At 44.4% G+C, this 27,016-nt stretch overlaps 1 protein-coding gene across 1 annotated transcript in view; it reads left to right on the top strand.

The window, feature by feature from the left end:
• The window catches only part of LOC135558816 (voltage-dependent R-type calcium channel subunit alpha-1E-like), a 92,428-nt gene that overhangs the window by 27,534 nt on the left and 37,878 nt on the right, over positions 1-27,016 (top strand). Inside the window, exons 5-6 of the mRNA XM_064992969.1 lie at positions 20,681-20,784; positions 20,937-21,095. Of these exons, the coding sequence (XP_064849041.1) occupies positions 20,681-20,784; positions 20,937-21,095 (263 nt within the window). The remainder of the gene's footprint in view (positions 1-20,680; positions 20,785-20,936; positions 21,096-27,016) is intronic.

Genomic DNA, 27,016 nt, shown 5'->3' with positions numbered 1-27,016 from the left:
TGGTGAAAGCGGAGAGGCGCTGGTATGAAGAGGCAGCACGGCGACGCGGATGGAAGCCCGAGAGTCAGCTCCAAAAATTTCTTGGGGGGGGGGCTCAGGGAGAGTGTGGCAGAGTCAGGAGTCAGACCTGAGCCAACTCCCCCTGTTTATCGTGAGGAGCCAAGGAGGAGACCAGAACCAGAGCCGGTGTTGGAGGTGAGCGAAGCAGAGACTGTGAAGGAGTTAATGGGGAAATTGGAGGAGAGAGAAATGAGGGAGTTGCTGTGTTGGTGCTTTAAGCATGGAATCGCCCGACGGAGCATGTCGGGGATTTGATGGCACCTGGGTCAGCGCTTCATACTCGTCCTGAGGTGCGTGTTAGTCGGCTGGTGAAGATTGTGCCAGCCTCACGCACCAGGCCTCCTGTGCACCTCCCTAGCCTTGCACGTCCTGTGCCAGCCCTGCTCTCAAGATCTCCAGTACGCCTTCACGGTCTAACCCATCCTGTGCCACCTCCACCCACCAGTCCTCCGGTGGCAGCTCCCCGCACCAGGTTTCCTGTGCGTGTCCTCGGCCCAATACCACCAGTGCCAGCACCACGCATCAGGCCTACAGCGCTGCCAGAGTCTCCCGCCTGTCCAGTGCTGCCAGAGCCTTCCTCCTCTCCTGCGCTGCCGGAGTCTCCCGCCTGTTTAGCGCTGCCAGAGCCTTCCTCCTCTCCTGCGCTGCCGGAGTCTCCCGCCTGTCCAGCGCTGCCAGAGCCTTTCTCCTCTCCTGCGCTGCCGGAGTCTCCCGCCTGTCCAGCGCTGCCAGAGCCTTCCTCCTCTACAGCGCTGCCGGAGTCTCCCACTTTTCCAGCGCTGTCAGAGCCTTCCTCCTCTACAGCGCTGCCGGAGTCTCCTGCCTGTTCAGCGCAGCCAGAGCTGCCAGTCTGCATGGAGCAGCCAGAGCTGCCAGTTTGCATGGAGCAGCTAGAGCTGTCAGTCTGCAAGGAGCTGTCAGTCTGCATGGAGCAGCCAGAGCTGCCGGTCTGCATGGAGCAGCCAGAGTTGTCAGTATGCATGGAGCAGCTAGAGCTGCCAGTCTGCAAGGAGCTGCCAGTCTGCAAGGAGCTGCCAGTCTGCAAGGAGCCGCCAGAGCTGCCAGTCTGCATGGAGCCGCCAGAGCTGCCAGTCTGCAAGAAGCCGCCAGAGCTGCCAGTCTGCAAGAAGCCGCCAGAGCTGCCAGTCTGCAAGAAGCCGCCAGAGCTGCCAGTCTGCAAGAAGCCGCCAGAGCCGTCAGTCTGCATGGAGCAGCCAGAGCCGTCAGTCTGCATGGAGCAGCCAGAGCCGTCAGTCAGTATGGAACAGCCAGAGCCGCCAGTCAGCATGGAGCAGCCAGAGCCGCCAGTCGGCATGGAGCAGCCAGATCCGTCAGTCTGCCAGGATCCGCCAGTCAGCCAGACTCTTCCAGATCCGCCAGTCAGCCAGACTCTTCCAGATCCACCAGTCAGCCAGACTCTTCCAGATCCGCCAGTCAGCCAGACTGCACTTAATTTGCTGTCTGGGCCTGCCGGGGAGGCAGAGTTCTACCTTCATACACATGAAATGGTTCAAAATGGGAAGACTTTGCCTTCCCGGTGCGAGGGCTGCTGAATCAAGTGCCTCTACATTACCACCAAAAGTGCGAAGCTAATAAAAAAAAAATTGGAACGTAAAGGCTTTATTGTTTTTTTTTTTTTTACAGAAATGCGATTGACCGGATGGTGACCACTGGACTAGAATATATGAGAGAACTGTTCAGAATATCAGGGCTCAATGGAAGAAAGCCATGTATACACACATATTCACCTCATTTTCAGCACCAATTGCTAGATTTAAAAACCTCTTAAGGATCAGACCATTTCTTTTCAATTTTTGATCTAAAATGACATACCCATATCTAACTGCCTGTAGCTCAGGCCCTGAAGCAAGGATATGCATTTACTTGGTTCCATTTGAAATATAACACATTAGATCTGGTAGAAGATAAAAAACAACCGTTTTTTTTGTTTTTTGTACCATCTTTGAAATGCAAGAGAATTTCATCATTCCAGTCCGGGTGCAATTAAGATTTTGGCCACTAGATGTCAGCAGTGTATGTGCAATGTTTTAGACTGATACAATGAACCCTTGTATTTCTGTTCAAGATGTTGTATCAAGACTGCCCAAATGTGCCTGTTTATTAATAGCTTTTCATGTTCAAAACTGTGTACTCCTCAAACAATAGCATGGTATTCTTTCATTGTATTAGCTACTAGAAATTGAACAGTGCAGTTAGATTAACAAGAATTTAAGCTTTCTGACAATATCAGATATGTCTATGTCCTGGGAAATTTTCTTGTTACTTACAACCTCATGCCAATCGCATTAGCCTACGTTAGCTCAACTGTCTCGCAGGGGACCACCGATCCTGACAAAGTTTAAAAAAATACTCTGATCTTGCATATTATTTATGGTTAGGTAAGTATTTCTGAATAATAAAAAAATGCCATATTCAATTGTTCAATCCATGAAATATTGGAAGGTGAGAAAAGTATAGGGGTTGAACAGTAGTCCTATAAATCTACCCAGGTAATCCTCACTAATCATGGAACTGTAATGACAATAGTCCAGTCGCGTGAACAGAATGAATGTGGGTATAAGTGATGGTGACTACCGACAGAGTCTAATATTTAACATGATGCAAATTATAAAAAATACTGTGAAAAGGGCATATCATTAAAACACGCTAGAAATCAAAAATCAACTCGGTAGGTTTGGCGCTATACTGTCACTTACTTATGGCTATAAGGCCGCCATTTCATTAACTTCACTGTGGAAAAGGTGATATGTTGATATGCTTCAGTTTGCTGCCATATGACAGGTTTCACATCTGTCTCCAGCGATCATAAGGTAAAATAGATCGAAAACAATTGTCATTTATATTTACAATCCATTTATCCAAACAGCTTACTCATTTACCTAGCTTTTATCAATAGCTCTTATCAATTTCTAAATTACAGTGCATGGAGAATGGTGTTATTTCTATCATTGAAAAGAAAGTAGAGGTCGGAGGTCAGAATACGGCATGTACAGTGCCTTGCGAAAGTATTCGGCCCCCTTGAACTTTGCAACCTTTTGCCACATTTCAGGCTTCAAACATAAAGATATAAAACTGTATTTTTTTGTGAAGAATCAACAACAAGTGGGACACAATCATGAAGTGGAACGACATTTATTGGATATTTCAAACTTTTTTAACAAATCAAAAACTGAGAAATTGGGCGTGCAAAATTATTCAGCCCCTTTACTTTCAGTGCAGCAAACTCTCTCCAGAAGTTCAGTGAGGATCTCTGAATGATCCAATGTTGACCTAAATGACTAATGATGATAAATACAATCCACCTGTGTGTAATCAAGTCTCTGTATAAATGCACCTGCACTGTGATAGTCTCAGAGGTCCGTTAAAAGCGCAGAGAGCATCATGAAGAACAAGGAACACACCAGGCAGGACCGAGATACTGTTGTGAAGAAGTTTAAAGCCGGATTTGGATACAAAAAGATTTCCCAAGCTTTAAACATCCCAAGGAGCACTGTGCAAGCGATACTATTGAAATGGAAGGAGTATCATACCACTGCAAATCTACCAAGACCTGGCCGTCCCTCTAAACTTTCAGCTCATACAAGGAGAAGACTGATCAGAGATGCAGCCAATAGGCCCATGATCACTCTGGATGAACTGCAGAGATCTACAGCTGAGGTGGGAGACTCTGTCCATAGGACAACAATCAGTCGTATATTGCACAAATCTGGCCTTTATGGAAGAGTGGCAAGAAGAAAGCCATTTCTTAAAGATATCCATAAAAAGTGTTGTTTAAAGTTTGCCACAAGCCACCTGGGAGACACACCAAACATGTGGAAGAAGGTGCTCTGGTCAGACGAAACCAAAATGTAACTTTTTGGCAACAATGCAAAACGTTATGTTTGGCGTAAAAGCAACACAGCTAATCACACTGAACACACCATCCCCACTGTCAAACATGGTGGTGGCAGCATCATGGTTTGGGCCTGCTTTTCTTCAGCAGGGACAGGGAAGATGGTTAAAATTGATGGGAAGATGGATGGAGCCAAATACAGGACCATTCTGGAAGAAAACCTGATGGAGTCTGCAAAAGACCTGAGACTGGGACGGAGATTTGTCTTCCAACAAGACAATGATCCAAAACATAAAGCAAAATCTACAATGGAATGGTTCAAAAATAAACATATCCAGGTGTTAGAATGGCCAAGTCAAAGTCCAGACCTGAATCCAATCGAGAATCTGTGGAAAGAACTGAAAACTGCTGTTCACAAATGCTCTCCATCCAACCTCACTGAGCTCGAGCTGTTTTGCAAGGAGGAATGGGAAAAAATGTCAGTCTCTCGATGTGCAAAACTTATAGAGACATACCCCAAGCGACTTACAGCTGTAAGTATTAACTTAAGGGGGCTGAATAATTTTGCACGCCCAATTTTTCAGTTTTTGATTTGTTAAAAAAGTTTGAAATATCCAATAAATGTCGTTCCACTTCATGATTGTGTCCCACTTGTTGTTGATTCTTCACAAAAAAATGCAGTTTTATATCTTTATGTTTGAAGCATGCTGTTCTTGTTGGAAAGAAAACGTTGATGATCGACCTGTACCACAGAGCCGGCCCTTTATTGTACAGTAGCTCACCTGCTGGCTGGTCAAAAAAGTGTGTGTGTGTGGTGTGTGTGTGTGTGTGTGTGCGCGCGTGCCAGAGAGAGTTGTAATGCAATATGCCTATGCATGTCAGGTCAGGACCTGGGTGAATCAGAGCTGTTTAATTTCAATGCTTCATCCCCTGACAAGAGTCACTATTTCAAATGGAAGATGTGTCATGACATTTCCTGCTACACATGGTCAGTATATTGGATGCTACATACGGTATATTCTTGGGTAGTAGTAATCAACTGATTAGTCAATCAATCAAATAAATATTTGTGTGTGTGTGTGTGCGTGCGTGTGCGTGTGTGACAGAGAGAGTTGTAAATGCAATATGCCTGTGGACCTGGGTGAATCAGAGCTGTTTAATTTCAATGCTTCATCCCCTGACAAGGGTCACTATTTCAAATGGAAGATGTGTCATGCCATTTCCTGCTACTCATTCAGTATATTGGATGCTACGTACTGTATATTCTTAGGTAGTAGTAATCAACTGATTAGTCAATCATTCAAATAATTATTTGACAGAATATTTCACTAGAAAAATATTAAATCAGGTGTGTTAGCAATATTGAAGAATTAATCAGTTGAGGAAGTAGGACTGATCTCGTGACCCAGAAAATATTCTAAAAGGTCACTGCAGCTGGGTGGTTTGAAAATCAAACTCTCCTTCTCCTATTACAATTCAATCAATTTGAACAAAATGTACAAAATCTGTCACTTATAATGTTTTCCACATCCTTTTGTCCAGCATTGATTCACACACAGACACATCTGGAACCTGTAATACTGATGACCTGCTTTCTACTGCACTTATGTGACACACTTTCTGTTTGGAAGCATATTCCGCCTCTCCCCTCCTCTCTACCCTTTCCCTCCCCTCCGCCAGCTAGGAAGTAAGTCAGACTTAAAAGAAACAGCACACGTGTCACGGCGGCGACCGGATGGGAATTGAAACAAGGCCAGTGGGCCAGTAGTTGGCAGCTTTCATTTCGTCTGAAAATAATGAAATCGCTGGAACCTAATCTACAGGGACTCAGATCTCAATTAAGAATTCCTCATTTTGATGGGGAGAGTGTGTAGACAAATCCAGCACTAGTCCATCATACCCCCAAAAAACGATTTGATTTGCTGGGGTGTTGAATGTGATCAATTACACAAGCTCCCCTGGCAACAAGTTTGGTACGTCATTTTTGATTAGCATATCCCAGGTGAATTTGATTGCATATGTTGGTATTCCAATTATGCTTTACTACTGTATCACATCAAACATTATTTATAGAGCACATTTCTTACATGGGTTTGCATTTCAAAGTGCTTAACAAAAGAGAATAATAAAAGGTGAGACGTTTAAATAGTAAAACAACAATAAAATAGCAGTGGATATGAAATGAAAGCACCCTAAGTAAAAGCTTGACTAAAAAGGTGGGTCTTAAGATCTCTCTTCAACATTTCTACAGTTTCTGAGGCCTTAAGGTGCTCCATCAGGCTGTTCCAGGGGCCAGGACTATACTGGCTTAAGGCAACCTCACCAAACACTTTTATTCTTGCCATTGCCAGAGGATCTGAGGGACCGACCAGGCACATATCTTAAAAGCATATCAGACATGTATTTGAGTGCAAGGCCACAAAGTGCTTTAAAAAGCAATAAAGCCAGTTTTAAGATCAATTCTAAATTTCTCTATACTCAAAAAAAATGCTGGGTTGTTTCGATGACCCAATTGCTGGGTTGCAAGCATTGGGTCACTTAGTTGGATTGTTTTCTTTAAAAAGAGCAAGGTTGGGTTGTTGATGCTAGATTGTTGAGATGTGACCCAGCGGGTCAGATCAGAAGACTGGAGGCGTGGCTTAGTAGGGTGTGGCTTTCAGATAGATTTTTTTTGGTCACCCGTAAGAGTAAATGTCATTCGGGTTAATCTGTTGTATTGTTATCACATGTTAAGGTTGAACGCGTTAATGTGGCTTACACAAGTGTATGAGTTCTTCAAGAGCCTATGCATATCCCAGTGTTGGGATAGTTACCACTTGTTACAATATATAAGTAACAGTGGTGTAAAGCACTTAAGTAAAAATACTTTAAAGCAGGGGTTCTTAAACTTTATCAGCCTGAGACCCAAATGAGAAATTCTGTGTTTTCCTGGGATCCAAGTTTAGGAAAATATGCAACTAATACATAAATATTGGTACATTTTATTGCCCTTATGCCTAAAACAAATGCAATATAGACAAAAACAAATAACAATGAAATTCAATATCCATATAAATATCTATTCATTTTTATTTCCCCCCATTAAAAACACTTACATTCCTTGTCTTGGTTGGAACTGTTGCTGTTAAAATACAATAAATAATTACCATTCTGAACTGGAATAAACTGATTGATCACATCACACAGATGAATAACAGAACACACACACAGGCTTTTTGATTGTGCGACCCTAAGTAACAGTACAGAAAAACATTTATCAGGCCTACTGTACATCTTACTGTATAAATTATTGTTGAAAGTCTAGTTTGAAACTGTTGCTGTTAAAATACATATTTTTTTTATTCTGAACTGGAATAAACTGATTGATTACATCACACAGATGTAGACCAGAAAACACACACATACACACAGTCCTAATGAGAGGTGTGTGGCTGGTTGATGTTTTCAACAAGCATGTCTATTCTGGGGTCTGTTTTTGACAGTGCAACTCTGAGGTCATGCTCAAGCCTTGAAACAGTTTCTGTACTTGTTTTCTAAGTATGTCAGAGTTGAGAACCTTGGCTCGCATAGGTATGTGGTGCCAAACTGGATCAGAAAATCTACTGCTTTCTCAGTCAGGCAGGAGACCGCTTCCTGCAGTACTGTAGATGAGCAACCCAGAACTGCCTCAAAAAGCATCTTGCTTCAATCAGTTTATTCCAGTTAGCAATTATTACTTGTATTTTAACAGCAACCGTTTCAACCTAGACTAGTTATCAACAATCATTTCAACAGTAAAATGTACAGTAAAACCGGATCTTTTTTTCATCTTCCTCTGTACTGTTACAGTAGCTAGCTTGCTTTGGCTAACGTTAGCTATTAGCTGTGTACAAGAACAGGGGATTGTTTGAAAGACAAATTCACATCTACTACTATGAGAGTTAGTTAGTACTCCCTTATTTCTGCTTGTCATCACCCGTTATTAAATGACAACAATGCCTTGCTAGCTGACTTCCTTTTCCACTGTCGTAGCACTACTAAGCACTTCCCCGCACAAAACACATTGTGGGCGCTCCTCGTTATAAGTATGTATGAAAGAGAGAGAAACGTATCGCTGTATTTGCGTTTCATGACAATTGAGCTCAGTCAGAACTTATGGCTAGCATGAGTCCATTTGATGACAGCGGTTAGTGTTGGCGAGTGGGAATGACAAGCAAGTGGCTAACTTTTACTTTTACTTGACGAGATTCCTAAAGAAAAGTATGTACTTTCACTCCATACATTTTCTCTGACACCCAAAAGTACATTTTGAATGGTTAACAGGACAGAAAAATGGTCTAATTCACACGCTTATCAAGAGAACATCCCTGGTCATCCCTACTGCCTCTGATCTGGCGGACTCATTAAACACGTGTTTTGTTTGTAAATTGTATCTGAGTGTTGGAGCGTGCCCCTGGCTATCCGTAAGTGTAAAAAACAAGAAAATGGTGCCGTCTGGTTTGCTTAATACAAGGAATGTGAAACGATTTATACTTTTACTTTTGATACTTAACCCTTGTGTTGTCTTAAGGACAAAAATTACCCGCCATTATGTTTAACAGCAGAGAAAACACCCTAAATTATATTTTTCAACCTGAAATTTGATGACTTGTCCTAGAGTGACCCCAACATCAGAAAAGTGAAACATCGCCTTTGTTCATATTTCCATGAAAGCTGTTCACCACCAGGGTACAAAGATTGTCTTAGGGTCATTTTTTACCCGGACGTTACAAATCATTTTATACACCACAAAAACCACGCACAAAGAGAATGGTCACTGAGCTCGTTAGCAAAGATTCCATTGGCAGTGAACTTATGAGGGTTGTTTGCCAGAATGAAAAACGTAGATTTTTCAGGCTGTTTTAAGTTGTGGTGGGTTGATTTAGTTGTCAGTTGAGTTCAATTTAGCTCAGTCGCGGGAGGGCAATAAACGTCCACTAACGTTAGTTAGGCATTATTACCAAGGCCCACGTTTGGGACAAGACATTCAAATTGCTTAGGGACAGAGGTGATAATACACACAGTAACATTCAAGTTGTTCTTTATGAATATGGTGACACCCCCACCTCCTGTCAGATCTATAAACATTCGATCCATTTAGACACATTGGAGTCTGGCACAGACTTTTTTTTTTAAAACAAGTCTCAGTAATTATTATAGTTTAAGAAGCTAGAATTAAAATAAGATCAATTTTCAAAATCAAACTGTTCAATATAACATTTTCTAAATGTTATTGAAATATTCTGAGGATCTCCAAGAGAATTTAAAATGCATATTGTGTGAATCTCTTTTAATGTACCCACACTGTTCTCACAACCTAATGAAATGTGTTCTAGGAATGTTCTTAAAAAAATGTGTTCTAGGAATGTTCTTGTAACATCAGGTGAATGTTTTTTGCACCCTAAAATTAACATTGTATTATCATCCGCACAACTGTTCATCTTTTGTGATGTCCTCACAATGTTCCCACCTGTTCCCACCTGACTGTTCCCACAATGTTCCCACCTGACTGTTCCCACAATGTTCCCAGAACTGTCCAGTCGTGCTGACCCCACCATGTTCAGTCGTGATGTCCCCACAATGTTCCCAGAACATTGTGGGGACATCACGACTGAACATGGTGGGGTCAGCACGACTGGACAGTTCTTGTGTTATGAGAACATTTGCCACAACATAACTAATGTTTACAGAACCAATGTGGACTTTCTGGGAACCTTTTAGTGAATGCTAGGTGAACACACCAGGGATATTTAATTTTACACATAAAAAAACATTTGGTTTTTGAATGTTTTGGTTATACCATCCTAATGTTAGATACAACCCTAACTAGAACTTAATGGGAATCTTAGCTAATGTTCTGGGAATGCTCCTGGTTTGCTGGATACCCTCGATGCCAAACTGCGTTTCATTGTTCTGTACTACTGACCCCTCTAAAATGTATGTGTCAACCTGAATGACACATTCAGACCACAGACCAACTCACTCTCCCCACTCCTCGCCTCTCACCTCTCGCCCGTTCACCCCTCTCTCTACTGTATGTGCCAGACCAGCTCATCCTCCATACTCCCCTCACCCCCCAGCCATCACTTGCCTCTCCTCATGCTGTCCCTCTGCTGTTCCTGATAGAGTGTGTGTGTGTGACACTTAGCTCTGATTCATAATAGATCTGGGAGGGTGTTCTGAAAGATTTATTGGCCATCTGGCACAGAGACAGCTCCTCCATGCTGTGTGTGTGTATGTGTGGATTACCTGTACTCGGCATCGCCTCACACCTCACACACAGCTACAGTGGACACTCCCAGCTCCTCAACATATATTCAGTCTACCTCTTGATTCCCTTTCGCTACATTTTCAGTCTGTACACAGCATTGGCAATATTATACAGCACTTATAAAATAGGGGGGAGTGGATGGGATGGGGGGGGGGCTCATTTCCAATTTTGCTGTGCTAATTGAACTGTATAAACAATGGTTTCTAGTCCCATGTGGGTAGTGGTTGGAAAAACACAGGCCCAGCTATTTATTCTGTGACTAATAATGGTTTAATGCCGCATGCTTTCCTAATCCCAAATGGAATCACGCTAAACGTTTTATAAAACTTTACGTTTGTGAAGTTAAATGGAAGATAATGCACTTAAGTCTAGTACAGTCATCTATGGGCGTGGGGTAAGGAGAGACATTTTTTAGATTCAGCACCACTCCATCAAGGAAAATATATCTACATGTATTTCATGATGTTGTGTATCCCTGGAAATGATCAGAATCATGTAAACATTACAGTTTTGAAAAGCTAGCTTGTCTAAAAAAATGTGGTCTGTTGACACAACTTTGCCCAAATAAGGGGTAGGTTGAGCCGCGAGACAGGGTAAGTTAAGCCGCCTACAAATTTCTGTACTGAATTAAATATTACCACTACCATAACTATCTTTTTCCAACACAATCAAACAAACACAAACACATTCAACAAAATATTTGAATCATTTTAAGCATCTTTTAACAGAGGCTTAACATCTAAAACAATACTTTGTACTTTTAACATAGGCCAGACCCTGTTGTTACCTCATATCCCAGCGATAATGCCTTGCATTATGCCTGGGAAGAAAACATTTCAATTTGCTCTAATTGCCATTGGCTCCATCATTGGCTCAACATACCCCATGGCCATTGGCTCAATTTACCCCTAGGCAAACATTTTGACTATATTAGCCCACATAAAGGTGAAATACAGGTGCACTTTCATACTGCAGGTTTAGGTTTAGGACCTCATATTGAAGCTTATAGACCCCAACTAATGTACAGAACAATCGTAAAATGATCTACGTTGGTTTAGATAGAAGCGTCATGAAACCTCTAACACAATAAATTAATTTGACTTGGTGAAAATCTATTTTTTTGGATCCTAACTTGCTTACCACTTTTTCCATGTGGTTTCTTCCTTCACAGACTCCATGAAATATTTGGTGAAATTATTCATTTTGTGTATGGTTTCCTAGAAACAAGGCTGGTTCAACTTACCCCTTTGGTGTGTCTTACCCCTTTGGTGTATCTTACCCCACTCTCCACTACAAACAGGAGTCCTCTGTTTATGTTGTTGTGAGCTGGAAGCAGAGTTGTCTTATAATGGCAGCAATGTGATGTTCAGATTAGAGTTATTCTCTCTTTCTTTTTCTCTATTTTTCCCTCCCAGTGTTCAGTGCTGGTTCACCGTGTAGGTGGAGGTGTGTGGGAGAGGCCGGCAGGCCGCATTCTGTTCATGTAATGAATTCAATCACTTAAAAGTCAGTTTCAGTACAATACAGTGATACACTATGAGGTGACCGTTAAAGTGGAGCAACCACTCAGGGTAGCGTGAATGACTGACGACAAACAAACATGTAAACAACATAAATTCATTCCAGAAATCTGCCGATGCTACTCCTATCAATCGCTTACATTAACAACTACTGAAAATACTTATTTCTATTAGCTAGTGTATTTCTCCAATGCAGGAACTGGTTGATTTAGACCAGTGTTTATGTGACAGTTGGTTTGTGTAGCCTGAGTGCCAGTCTGTTTGTGCTATCATATCAACTGTCACTCAATGTCATGTTTGGCTTGACAGTGACAGCAGTGCTGTTGGCAAAAGCCCAAACAGATCTGGGACGAGGCTATTGGTCGTGTGGTTCTGAGAGCAAACCAAACCGGTCTCAAAACCAGTCTCCAGATCAGATCAGACCAGATCAGCCTTGAAAAAGCAGTAGTGCTGCAGCTTTTGTTAAACGTGTTTGCTGGCTGTAGACTCCTACACCTCTCCACCACAGTAGGCTGGTGGCACCTTAATTGGGGAGGATGGGCTCGTGGTAATGGGTGAAGCGGAATAGGGGGACTGGTATCAAATACAGAAAACATATGGTTTCCATGTGTTCTTTCTCTCTCTCTCTCTCTTGCGCGCGCGCTCTCTCCCCAGTCTCAGGACAATCCCCCTCTCTTTCATTCTGTCCACGCTCTATCTCTTACCCTCTTTCTCTCCTTCTCCTTCTCTCTTTCTTTTAGTCAATCTCTCTCCCTCTTTATCTCTCTCTCTCTGTCCCTCTCTCTCTCCGCTTTCAGGGAATATTGCGTGGGCCCACACTTGAGTTTCTGCCATGTGCTTTCTGCACCCCTCCACACGCACACACACACACACACACACACACACACACACACACACACACACACACACACACACACACACACACACACACACACACACACACACACACACACACGCACACACTCGCCCACAATCCACATCACTGACGTGTGTGAGTGAGTGAATCTATTAATCTACAGTGCCTTCAGAATGTATTCCCACCCTTTGACTTTTTTCACATTTTGTTGCGTTACAAAGTGTGATTAAAAGGAATTTAATAGTAATTTTTTTGTCAATGATCTACACAAAATAAGTATGTACAACAAAACACCAAATTGCACTGAATATACAAAACACCCGCTCTTTCCATGACATAGAAAGAGCGGGTGAAAGCTATGATCCCTTATTGATGTCAACTGTTATTTCCATTTCAATCAGTGTAGATGAATTGGAGGAGCCAGGTAAAAAATTATTTTTAAGCCTTGAGACATAGATTGTCTATGTGTGCCATTCAGAGGGTGAATGGGCAAGACCACATTTTTTAAGGGATATGGTAGTAGGTGCCTGGTGCACCTGTTTGTATCAAGAACTGCAAAGGTGCTGGGTTTTTCATGCTCAACAGTTCCCAGTGTGTATCATGAATGGTCCACCACCCAAAGGACATCCAGCCAACTTAACACAACTGTGGGAAACATTGGAGTAAACATGGCCTAGCATCCCTGTGGAATGCTTTCAACACCTTGTAGAATCCATTGCCCTGATGAATTGAGGCTGTTTTGAGGGTAAAAGGGGGTGCAACTCAATATTATTAAGGTGTTCCTAATGTTTGGTATAAATCATTGATTACACCACTGATTATTATTCATTAACATCTGACCACATTATTATATTCAGAGAGACATTATCAGTGGGCAAGAACACAGACATCATTCAGTGTGGCTCTCTCTGGAGGGAGAGAGTACAAACCAAATCTCACATCCCTCAACAACCGACGCACGTATTGACAGCCTTCCACCCACACACACAAACATTGAAACACCATTTACAGCAACCAACAGGAGGCCAAGAAAGGCAAATTCACAGTCTCTATGTACTGTATTCACTGTATATCTTGTACTGTATGCTGCATTCAAAAGTTCTGGTTCACTGTAAAGCGAATAAGAACACCTCCTCCCAGCTGGGAGAATAAGAACACCTCCTCCCAGCTGCCCACTGCACTGAGGATAGGAAACTCTGTCACCAACAAAAAAAACACTATAATTGAGACTTTCAATAAGCATTTTTCTATGGCTGGCCATGCTTTCCACCTGGCTACCCCTACCCTGGTCAACTGCACTGTACCCCCCACAGCAAATCGCCCAAGCCTTCCCCATTTCTCCTTCTCCCAAATCCAGTCAGCTGATGTTCTGAAAGAGCTGCAAAATCTGGACCCCTACAAATCAGCCGGGCTAGACAATGTGGACCCTTTCTTTCTAAAATTATCTGCAGAAATTGTTGCAACCCCTATGACTAGCCTGTTCAACCTCTCTTTCATGTCGTCTAAGATTCCCAAAGATTGGAAAGCAGCTGCGGTCATCTCCCTCTTCAAAGGGGGGTACACTCTTGACCCAAACTGCTACAGACCTATATCTATCCTACCCTGCCTTTCTAAGGTCTTCGAAAGCCAAGTCAACAAACAGATTACCGACCATTTCGAATCCCACCACACCTTCTCCGCTATGCAATCTGGTTTCAGAGCTGGTCATGGGTGCACCTCAGCCACGCTGTCACGGCCGTTGCTGGAAGAAGACCAAGGTACAGCGTGGTGAGCGTACATTTTCTTCTTTATTTTGGAATAACGCCAACAAAACAACAAACTAAATAACAACCGTGAAGCTTACAGGGCATTAGTGCCACAAACAAAGTTAACTACCCACAAAGAAAGGAGGGAAAAAGGGCTACCTAAGTATGGTTCCCGATCAGAGACAACAATAGACAGCTGTCCCTGATTTAGAACCATACCCGGCCAAAACTTAGAAACACAAAATCATAGAAAACAAAACATAGAATGCCCACCCCAAATCACACCCTGACCAAACCAAATAGAGACATAAAACAGCTCTCTAAGGTCAGGGCGTGACACACGCTCAAGGTCCTAAATGATATCTTAACTGCCATCGATAAGAAACAATACTGTACAGCCGTATTCATTGACCTGGCCAAGGCTTTCGACTCTGTCAATCACCACATCCTCATCGGAAGACTCGATAGCCTTGGTTTCTCAAATGATTGCCTCGCCTGGTTCACCAACTACTTCTCAGATAGAGTTCAGTGTCTCAAATCGGAGGGCCTGTTGTTGGGGCCTCTGGCGGTCTCTATGGGGGTGCCACAGGGTTCAATTCTTGTGCCGACTCTATTCTCTGTATACATCAATGATGTCGCTCTTGCTGCTGGTGAGTCTCTGATCCACCTCTACGCAGACGACACCATTCAGTATACTTCTGTCCCTTCTTTGGACACTGTGTTAACAACACTCCAGACGAGCTCCTTCCATGGCCTCCAACTGCTCTTATATACAAGTAAAAACTAAATGCATGCTTTTCAACCGATCGCTGCCCGCACCTGCCCGCAGTCCACCATCACTACTCTGGACGGTTCTGACTTAGAATATGTAAGTCGCTTAGAATTTGTAAGTCGCTCTGGATAAGAGCGTCTGCTAAATGACTTAAATGTAATGTAAATGTAATATGTGGACAACTACAAGTACCTAGGTGTCTGGTTAGACTGTAAACTCTCCTTCCAGACTCACATCAAACATCTCCAATCCAAAGTTAAATCTAGAAATAGCTTCCTATTTCGCAACAAAGCATCGTTCACTCATGCTGCCAAACATACCCTTGTAAAACTGACCATCCTACCAATCCTCGACTTCGGGATGTCATTTACAAAATAGCCTCCAATACCCTACTCAATAAATTGGATGCAGTCTATCACAGTGCCATCTGTTTTATCACCAAAGCCCCATATACTACCCACCACTGCGACCTGTACGTTCTCGTTGGCTGGCCCTCGCTTCATACTAGTCGCTAAACCCACTGGCTCCAGGTCCTCTACAAGACCCTGCTAGGTAAAGTCCCCCCTTATCTCAGCTCGCTGGTCACCATAGCAGCACCCACCTGTAGCACGCGCTCCAGCAGGTATATCTCTCTGGTCACCCCCCAAAACCAATTCTTCCTTTGGTCACCCTTCCTTCCAGTTCTCTGCTGCCAAAGACTGGAACAAACTACAAAAATCTCTGAAACTGGAAACACTTATCTCTCTCGCTAGCTTTAAGCACCAGCTGTCAGAGCAGCTCACAGATTACTGCACCTGTACATAGCCCATCTATAATTTAGCCCAAACAACTACCTCTTCCCCTACTGTATTTATTTATTTTTCTCCTTTGGACCCCATTATTTTTATTTCTACTTTGCACATTCTTCCACTACAAATCTACCATTCCAGTGTTTTACTTGCTATATTGTATTTACTTCGCCACCATGGCCATTTTTTTGCCTTTACCTCCCTTATCTCACCTCATTTGCTCACATCGTATATAGATTTTTCTACTGTATTATTGACTATATGTGTGTTTTACTCCATGTGTAACTCTGTGTTGTTGTTTGTGTCGAACTGCTTTGCTTCATCTTGGCCAGGTCACAATTGTAAATGAGAACTTGTTCTCAACTTGCCTACCTGGTTAAATAAAGGTGAAATACATGTTTAAAAATTCCTGACCAGCAGTGGTGCGTGGATAACATCACTGGGGAAGCCAAGCCAAATCAGTAAAAAAGCCATATTACAACCTATGTTGTGATAATTGCGTTATTTGCTCTATAACCCATTCGTTCATACACCACCATGATATACAATAAGGCCGTGACAACAAAAAGACAACAGTCACACAGTGTCGGAATAAATTCAACTACACATACTATCAGGAATCAAGGTAAGACCCAGATGCAGACTGTCAATGTAACACTGCTTATTACAGCAAACAGTGACAGACAAAGACAGGTCAAGGCAGGCAGGGGTCGAATTTCCAGGGTAAGGCTGAGGTACATGACGGCAGGCGGACTCAGGGTCAGGCAGAGTTCAGTAATCCAGGGGTGGAGCAAAGGTACAGGACGGCAGGCAGGCTCAGGCAGAGAGGTTAGGCGGGTGGATACAGGGTTAGGACAGGCAAAGGTCAAAACCGGGAGGACTAGCAAAGCGAGGCTGGGAAACGAAAGGAGCTGACAGGAAAAACGCTGGCAAGTTTGAACGAACAAGACAAACTGTCAACAAACAGACAGGGAACACAGGTACAAATACACAAGGGATATTAGGGAAGATGGGCGACACCTGTAAGGGTGTGGAGACAAGCACAAGGTCATGGGAAACAGATCAGGGCATGACAGGATCCCCCCCCCCCCCTCCCTCTAGGGACTCCACCTGGGCGGATACCTGGTTGACTGGGGTGCCGGCTGCGAAAGTCGGTGATGAGGGCTGGGTCCAAGAATGTTTAGCGAGAACCCTGCACCTCTCCTCCAGGCCATAACCATAACCTTCCCAGTCAACCAGGTACTGGAAACCACTGCCCCGTGGTCAAACCTCTGGAGGCGTCTCACCATGAACGCTGGCTGGCCCTCGATGACACGGGGGGGGGCCTAGAAACAGAAGACAAGGGGCAGTCAGACATGGTTTTGACTCTAGAAACAGAAAAGGTAGGAAGAATACGGAGGGTACAGGGCAACAGAGGATGAACAGCAGAAGGGCAAATGATCTTGGTGCTGGGGGGACAGGTCTCGGCTTCCGGGGGTGTAGCCGCGGCCCTATAGCGATGTGCCAGTGCCTCAGACTTGACCTTCTCGGATACTGGTCGGTGCTACAGAAGCGAAGTGGCCAAGGCCTTACTGCACCCCTCCCGGAGGTCCTGGTAATCTGCAGAGGTGACAGAGAGGTCCGGTGCAATTTTCAAGCCCCCAGGAAGACGTCCCGGGGCAGGCAGAGCTGATTTCAGGCAATGAGTATGGTAAGACGGACTCCAGCCCACGATGGCACCTCTAGCCCAGTCAATGGAGGGATTGTGTCGCTGGAGCCAAGAGAATCCCATTACCACAGGGACCTGCGGAGACTCAACCAGCAGGAATTGGATAGCCTCACTGTGGTTCCCTGACACTCGTAGGCTGATGGGGGTGGTCTGGGTGGTGACTTGGCCTATAGAGCACCCGTTCAGAGAGGTCAGGCAGGTGGGTACAGGGTCAGGACAGGCAAAGGTCAAAACCGGGAGGACTAGCAAAGAGAGGCTGGGAAACGAGTGGACCTGACAGGAAAACTGCTGGTAAGCTTGAACGAACAAGACAAACTGGCAACAAACAGACAGAGAAGACAGGTATAAATACACAGGGGATAATAGGGAAGATGGGCGACACCTGGAGGGGGGTGGTGACAAGAACAGGGACAGGGGAAACAGATCAGGGCTTGACACATACATTTGTTTCATCCCAAAACCATAAATTAACATATGTCCAGTGAAGTCCACAAAGCAAATAGTGCATACCAACAGTTATATCACCTGCAGCATGGTCAAGCAAGTTAATATTTACAGTTTACTAAACAGCTACTGATTTAGAACCACAGAGTTACCACAAGTCAGCGCTAAGACAACAGGAGCACTGCCTCTGCTATTCCGGCACCATTTCAACGTAAACATTGAAACATCATCAGATCAACAAGATTATATATGCTTAGTTTAATACACTCAAAACAAACTTAAAGACACCAAAAACGATTTAGTCCAATCAATGTTGCTAAATATCATGTGGCTGTCCATGGTGCTGATTCGTCTGTGTTGGTTTGTTTGTGTGTGTGTGTGTGTGTGTGTGTGTGTGTGTGTGTGTGTGTGTGTGTGTGTGTGTGTGTGTGTGTGTGTGTGTGTGTGTGTGTGTGTGTGTGTGTGTGTGTGTGTGTGTGTGTGTGTAAGTAAATAAGTAATACAAAAACTGTTGGCTTACCCTACTTGTAGGCTAGTTGAATGCCAATGCCATCCTCCTCTCTTTCATGTTGACAAAACGGTCTATGGCTCTGTCATACACGCTTTTAGTTCTTGTTGTGATAGGCTACTTAGCTAAAATACTTGCTAGCCTCAATTCCTCACATGGGCAACAATGAACCATCTAAGTTAACTAGCTAGTTAATGGGAGCCTACTAGGCAACATCTAGGCTACATATTCAACTTCAATCGTCTCAGGCCAGTGGCACAACATATTAATTTATGGTTAGATCAGAATCTCCGTCATAATCATTGGCCTGTACAGAGAATTAAGTAAAAACCAGAAGTTCAAATCCCCATCTCCATCCATGGCTTAGGAAAGGGACAATTTAGCAAGCTAGCTACTGCAGAACATCAACACCAGCAGACCAGAAACAGACACGCTTTTCTGACAATGATGTTTTGCAAAGGAAGTGATTTGATTGGTCTGAAGCCTAATCCAAACTGGCCTCCCTTGGACGGTGCTTTGCTGCACCAGGACAACCCACAGTTGAGCTCAGCTCAATGCTGATTGGCTAATTATTTTATATATTTTTTAATCAAGGGTGGCCAAATGCTTGCAGGCATCAATCAATCAAATGCTATGGTGGCAACATGTTATTCTCTTTTGGTCAAGACGAATTAATAAAAAATGAAAAGCTGAAAATGAAAATCTGAAATGTCTTGAGTCAATAAGTATACAATCCCTTTGTTATGGCAAGCCTAAATAACTTCAGCAGTTATTAACATTTGCTTAACAAGTCACATTAGTTGCATGGACTTATATGTTAGGACCCCTTGCTTGAGCAGTGAAATTCAAACCAATATTCAACCACAAAGACCAGGGATGTTTTCCAATGCCTTGCAAAGAAGGGCACCTATTGGTAGATCTGTAAAAATAAAAATAGTAGGCATTGAATATCCTTTTGAGCCTGGTGAAGTTATTAATTACACTTTGGATGGTGTATCAATACACCCAGTTACTACAAAGATACAGGTGTCCTTCCTAACTCTGTTGCCAGAGAGGAAGGAAACCGCTCAGGGATTTCACCATGAGGCCAATGGTGACTTTAAAACAGTTACAAAGTTTAATGGCTGTGATAGGACAAAACACTGTAGTGACTCCACAATACTAACCTAAAAGACAGAGTGAAAAGAAGGAAGTTTGTACAGAATAACATTTTTCCAAAATGTGCATCCTGTTTGCAATAAGGCACTAAAGTAAAACTGCAAAAAATGTGCGTCCTGAATAGAAAGCGTTATGTTTGGGGCAAATCCAACACAACACATCACTGAGTACCACTCTTCATATTTTCAAGCATGATGGTGCCTGCATCATGTTATAGGTATGCTTGTCACCGGCAAAGATTGAGGAGTTTTTTTAGGGTGAAAAGAAACAGAATAGAGCCAAGCACAGGCAACATCTTGGAGAAAAACCTGGTTCAATCTGCCTTCCAACAGACACTGGGAGACAAATTCATCTTTCAGCAGGACAATAAACTAAAACATAAGACTAAATATACACTGGAGTTGCTTACCAAGACGACATTGAATGTTCCTGAGTAGCCTAGTTACAGTTTTGACTTAAATCAGCTTGGGATTTTATGGCAAGACTCAAAAATGGCTGTCTAGCAACTTGACAGAGCTTGAAGATTTTTTATAAGAATAATGTGCAAATATTGTACAATCCAGGTGTGCAAAGCCGGTTTGTGTCAAGAACTGCAACATTGCTGGGTTTTTCACGCGCAACAATTTCTTGTTTGTATCAAGAATGGTCAACCACCCAAATGACATCTAGCCAACTGCCACGACTGTGGGAAGCATTGGAGTCAACATGGGCCAGCATCTCTGTGGAACACTTTCGAAACCTTGTAGAGTCCATTCCCCAATGAAGTGAGGCTGTTCTGAGGGCAAAAGGGGGTGCAACTCAATATTAGGAAGGTGTTGATAATGTTTGGTATATTCCGTGTAAATTATAATTCAATGTTCACCACTTCCGCCCCAAAACCCCTTATCCATAAACCACACTGATTATTAACCGTTGATCCCACTGGAAAACATTAATTCAATCTTTTATTCTGAATCTGATCATGTATTTCTATCTGCAGAATACTGGCAACAGCAGGGGCCCACATGAACATACCAGTGGATCTGCGGACCCTAAGGGCGGTGAGAGTCCTGAGGCCCCTTAAATTGGTCTCTGGGATCCCCAGTGAGTACAGTCAATATCTACCAGCATATCAATATAATTTACAGTGTCATAATACCTCAATATGTACCTTACTATAATGTCTAATTCTCAGAGGCAATCAGACATTAACTCTTCACGTGCGTTTTTTTTCCATTTTTTTTTTTCATCATCAGGCTTGCAGATCGTGCTGAAGTCCATCATGAAGGCCATGGTGCCCCTGCTCCAGATCGGTCTGCTCTTGTTCTTTGCCATTCTTATGTTCGCCATCATCGGCCTGGAGTTCTACAGCGGGAAGCTCCACCACACCTGTCTACCTACTGCTGACATCCTGGGTAGTTACATACTCCAGTCTCCCTCACACACTCTGTATTTTATACACTCCCCCACACTCCCTCATACTCTCTCTCTATCCAAAACCTCTTTTCTACTGTACCTCTATCCATTAAAGAGGTTCCCTTCCCCCTCTGTGTTGCATTTTCACAGGGTCCTCATCTCTATTATCTTGTATTTGACAATCTCTCGCTCTTTCTCTCTCTCGCGCTCACCCCCGGCATTGTTATTAAGAACATCTTCATACTGCTACTCTTTTACCTGACAGCTTCACGAGGACCAGACTGTCCCATCTAAACAGTGGTGGAAAAAAGCCCAATTGTCATAGTTGAGTTAAAGTAAATATACCTTATTAGAAAATTACTCAAGTAAAAATGAAAGTCACCCAGTTATTTGGTTTTAAACATACTTAAGTATCAAAAGTAATGATTTAAATAGTTTCACAATCCTTACATTAAGCAAACCAGACTGCACAATAACAAAAAATATATACTGTATATATATATTTAGGGATAGCCAGGGGCATACTCCAACACATTGACAATAATTTTGTGTAGTAGGATTCAATCTTAATCCTGTACGCTTTGCTTATTTGATGATTAGTCTGAGGGCAGAGCAGGATTTATTATAAGCATCCGGATTAGTCTCCCGTGCCTTGAAAGCAGCAGCTCTAGCCTTTAACTCGATGCAGATTTTGCCTGTAATCCATGGTTTCTGGTTGGGTTATGGACGTACACTTTGGGGATGACGTCATTGATGCACTTATTGATGAAGCCGATGACTGAGGTGATGTATTCCTCAATGCCATTGGATGAATCCCAGAACATATTCCAGTCTGTGATAGCAAAACAGTCCTGTAGTGTAGCATCCGCGTCATCTGACCACGTCCGTATTGAGCAAGTCTGGTACTTCCTGCTTTAGTTTTGGCTTGTAAGCAGGAATCAGGAGGATATAATTGTAGTCAGATTTGCCAAATGCAGGGTGGGGGAGAGCTTTGTATGCATCTCTGTGTGTGGAGTAAAGGTGGTCTAGGATTTATTTTTACCTAGTTGCACATGTGACATGCTGGTAAAAATTTGGTGAAACTGATTTAAGTTTGCCTGCATTAAGTTCCCCGGCCACTAGGAGCGCCGCTTCTGGGTGAGCATTTTCTTCTTTGCTTATGGCCGTATAGAGTTGGTTGAGAGCGGTCTTAGTGCCAGCATCGCTTTGTGGTGGTTAATAGACGGCTACGAATAATACAGATGAGAACTCCCTTGGTAGATAGTGTGGTCGACAGGCAAGCAATACTGACAAAAAGACACACACCCCCACCCCTCGTCTTACCAGAGGTGCATGGTGGTGCATGGAAATTCCCGCCAGCTCTATATTGTCCGTTTCTTCGCTCAGCCACGTCTCGGTGAAACATAAGATGTTACCGTTTTTAGTGTCCCGTTGGTAGGATAATCTTAATAGCAGGTCATCAATTTTGTTTTCTAACAATTGCAATTTAGCAAGGATAATGGAAGGCATTGGGAGTTTACTCGCCAGTTCAGAAGGATCTCCGATCTGCGTCCTCTTTTCCGACGTCTTTTCTTCACACAAAAGGCATGGATCTTGGCCTTTTCCAGTGAAAGCAGGATATCCTTCTCGTCGGACTCGTTAAAGGAAAAAGTTATTTTCGGTCATAATAGACGTTAGCAGCAACATTATGTACACAATAAGTAAAAAAAATAAGTTGCACAAAACCCCCCAAAAATAAGAAAATTGCACAATTTGTTGGGAGAATGTAAAACGTCAGGCATGTTCTTCGACGCCGTCTTTTCAAAAAGGATGACCAGGGATGTTCTCTTGATAAGTGCATGAATTGGATCATTTTCCTGTCCTGTTAAGCATTCAAAATAGAACAAGTACTTTGTGGTGTCAGAGAAAATGTATGGAGTAAAAAGTAAATTATTTTCTTTAGGAATGTAGTGGAGTAAAGGTAAAAGTTGTCAAAACTATAAATAGTAAAGTAAAGTACAGATACACCAATGCATCTGACCCTACTCAACAGTCATGTTTCAAACTGCTTGTTCTAACTAGTGTACTGTACTTACAGGCTTTTAATGTGCACAAATTTGTAAGGTGATGACATGGGGCAAACATTATTCATGTTTATGAGTGAACGTTATTTATAATAAGGGTTACATGGAGAAAATTTGACCGCTGAAATGAAAATGGATGGCCCTCCCTTCAGCAAAATATATTTCACTTAAACCCTCCCTGAACGCTTAAAAATAAACAGGTCACCTTATCCCGCAAATAATAATGAAAAAGTGGATAGCAGAGAACATGTCTACCTTTTACCCTGACTTCTTAGACAGACCAGAGCCTTAGATATGCAGTTTTAGAAACTGTTCTTCGTCCTGTAAGCATGACGAACACATCGATGGCTCTGAACAAACTTTATTTGACTCTTTGCAAACTGGAATCCATACATCCTGAGGCAGCATTCATTGTAGCTGGGGATTTTAACAAGGCTAATCTGAAAACAAGACTCCCTAAATTGTATCAGCATATCGATTGCGCAACCAGGGCTGGCAAAACCTTGGATCATTGTTATTCTAACTTCCGCGACGCATATAAGGCCCTGCCCCGCCCTCCTTTCGGAAAAGCTGACCACGACTCCATTTTGCTGATCCCTGCCTACAGACAGAAACTAAAACAAGAAGCTCCCACGCTGAGGTCTGTCCAACGCTGGTCCAACCAAGCTGAGTCCACACTCCAAGACTGCTTCCATCACGTGGACTGGGATATGTTTCGTATTGCGTCAGACAACAACATTGACGAATACGCTGATTCGGTGTGCAAGTTCATTAGAACGTGCGTTGAAGATGTCGTTCCCATAGCAACGATTAAAACATTCCCTAACCAGAAACCGTGGATTGATGGCAGCATTCGCATGAAACTGAAAGCGCGAACCACTGCTTTTAATCAGGGCAAGGTGACTGGTAACATGACCGAATACAAACAGTGCAGCTATTCCCTCCGCAAGGCTATCAAACAAGCTAAGCGTCAGTATAGAGACAAAGTAGAATCTCAATTCAACGGCTCAGACACAAGAGGTATGTGGCAGGGTCTACAGTCAATCACGGACTACAAGAAGAAAACCAGCCCAGTCACGGACCAGGATGTCTTGCTCCCAGTCAGACTAAATACATTTTTTGCCCGCTTTGAGGACAATACAGTGCCACTGACACGGCCTGCAACGAAAACATGCGGACTCTCCTTCACTGCAGCCGAGGTGAGTAAAACATTTAAACTTGTTAACCCTCGCAAGGCTGAAGGCCCAGACGGCATCCCCAGCCGCGCCCTCAGAGCATGCGCAGACCAGCTGGCTGTGGTGTTTACGGACATATTCAATCAATCCCTATACCAGTCTGCTGTTCCCACATGCTTCAAGAGGGCCACCATTGTTCCTGTTCCCAAGAAAGCTAAGGTAACTGAGCTAAACGACTACCGCCCCGTAGCACTCACTTCCGTCATCATGAAGTGCTTTGAGAGACTAGTCAAGGACCATATCACCTCCACCCTACCTGACACCCTAGACCCACTCCAATTTGCTTACCGCCCAAATAGGTCCACAGACGATGCAATCTCAACCACACTGCACACTGCCCTAACCCATCTGGACAAGAGGAATACCTATGTGAGAATGCTGTTCATCGACTACAGCTCGACATTTAACACCATAGTACCCTCCAAGCTCGTCATCAAGCTCGTGACCCTGGGTCTCGACCCCGCCCTGTGCAACTGGGTACTGGACTTCCTGACGGGCCGCCCCCAGGTGGTGAGGGTAGGCAACAACATCTCCACCCCGCTGATCCTCAACACTGGGGCCCCACAAGGGTGCGTTCTGAGCCCTCTCCTGTAATCCCTGTTCACCCACGACTGCGTGGCCACGCACGCCTCAATCATCAAGTTTGCGGACGACACAACAGTGGTAGGCTTGATTACCAACAACGACGAGACGCCCTACAGGGAGGAGGTGAGGGCCCTCGGAGTGTGGTGTCAGGAAAATAACCTCACACTCAACCTCACACTCAAACAATAAACAACTCAACGAACGTAAAGCTAGGAGTGCAACACATGCAACACAAAAAGACAAGGTCCCACAACAGAAGGTGGGAAAAAGGGCTGCCTAAGTATGATCCCCAATCAGAGACAACGATAGACAGCTGCCTCTGATTGGGAACCATACTCGGCCAACAAAGAAATATAAACATAGATTTCTCACACTAGTCACACCCTGACCTACCATATAGAGAATTTAAAAGATCTCTAAGGTCAGGGCGTTACTGTATCCCCCTCCAAAGGTGCGGACTCCCGGCCGCAAACCTGAACCTATAGGGGAGGGTCCAGGTGGGCATCTACCCTCGGTGGCAGCTCCGGTTCGGGACGTGACCCCTGCTCCCTACGCTGAACCCTCCGCTTCTGTGGAACCGGACCGTGGATTGTCGCAGGAGACTCAGGACCGTGAATCGTTCCTGGAGGAACCGGACCGTGGATCATCACTGGAGGTTCTGAACTGGGAACCACCACTGGAGGCTCTGGACTGCAGATCGTCGCCGGAGACTCCGGACTGGGAAACCCCGCTGGAGGCTCTGGACTGCAGCTCGTCGCTGAAGACTCTGGACTGCGGATTGTCGCTGGAGGCTACGGACTGCGGACCGTCACTGGAGGCTCCGGACTGTGGACCGTCGCTGGAGGCTCCGGACTGCGGACCGTCCATGGAGGCTCCGGACTGGGGACCGTCGCTGGATGCTCCAGACTGGGGACCTTCGCTGGAGGCTCCGGACTGCGGACTGTCGCTGCAGGCTCCTTGCCATGGATCATCACTGGAGGCTTCGTGCCATGGATCATCACTGGAGGCTTCGTACGTGAAGCCTGTTGCGGGGAGCTGTCACAACACGTCCCGGCTCGATACCCACTTTAGCTCGGTGAGTGTGGAGAGCTGGCACAGGAAGCACTGGGCTATGAAGGCACACTGGAGGCATAGTGCGTAGAGCCGGCACAGGATATGCTGGGCCGTGGAGGCGCACTGGAGGTCTGGAGTGTAGAGCTGGCACAACGTGTCCTGGCGGAATCCCCCCTGTAGCACGGCAAGTGCAGGGAACTGGAACAGGCCGCACTGGGTTGTGCTGGCAAACTGGGAATACCGTGCGTAGAGCTGGCGCAGGATATCCTGGACCGAAGAGACGCACCGGAGGCCAGGAGCGCTGAGCCGTCACAATCCGTCCTGGATGAATGCCCACTCTCAGACGGCAACTGCGGGGAGCTTGCACAGAGCGCACTGGGCTGTGGATGCGCTCTGAAGGCATGGTGCGCAGAACCGGATAACACGATGCTTGACCGGCCACTCGTTCCCCACGGTAAGCATGGAGAGTTGGCTCAGGTCTGAACCCTGACTCCACCAATCTCCCCGTGTGGCCCCCCACCAATTTTTTGTGGGGGCTGCCCCTCGTGCTTGCTTTGTTGAGCTATCTTCTCGTATCGTCGCCGTTCCGCTTTTGCTGCCTCTATCTCCTCCTTCGGATGGTGATACTCCCTGGCCCTTGTCCAGGGTCTTGCTCCCTCCAGGATTTCCTCCCAGATCCAGTCCTCCTGACCACGCTGCTTGGTCCGTTGGTGGTGGGATCTTCTGTAACGTCCGTCGTTAAATGAAGACCAAGGTGCAGCGTGGTAGGCATACATTTTCTTTAATTTTAAATGCTCCACCAAAAAAACAATAAACAACTCAACAAACGTAAAGCTAGGAGTGCAACACATGCAACACAAAAAGACAAGATCCCACAACAGATCCCCAAGATCCCAGTATGATCCCCAATCAGAGACAATGATAGACAGCTGCTTCTGATTGGGAACCTTACTCGGCCAACAAAGAAATATTAGCATAGATTTC

Source organism: Oncorhynchus masou, chromosome 17 (assembly GCF_036934945.1).
Source record: "Oncorhynchus masou masou isolate Uvic2021 chromosome 17, UVic_Omas_1.1, whole genome shotgun sequence".
In the NCBI taxonomy this organism is placed as follows: domain Eukaryota; kingdom Metazoa; phylum Chordata; class Actinopteri; order Salmoniformes; family Salmonidae; genus Oncorhynchus; species Oncorhynchus masou.
The sequence above is the reverse complement of the archived record's forward strand: the minus strand, read 5'-3'. Positions and strand labels throughout refer to the sequence as shown.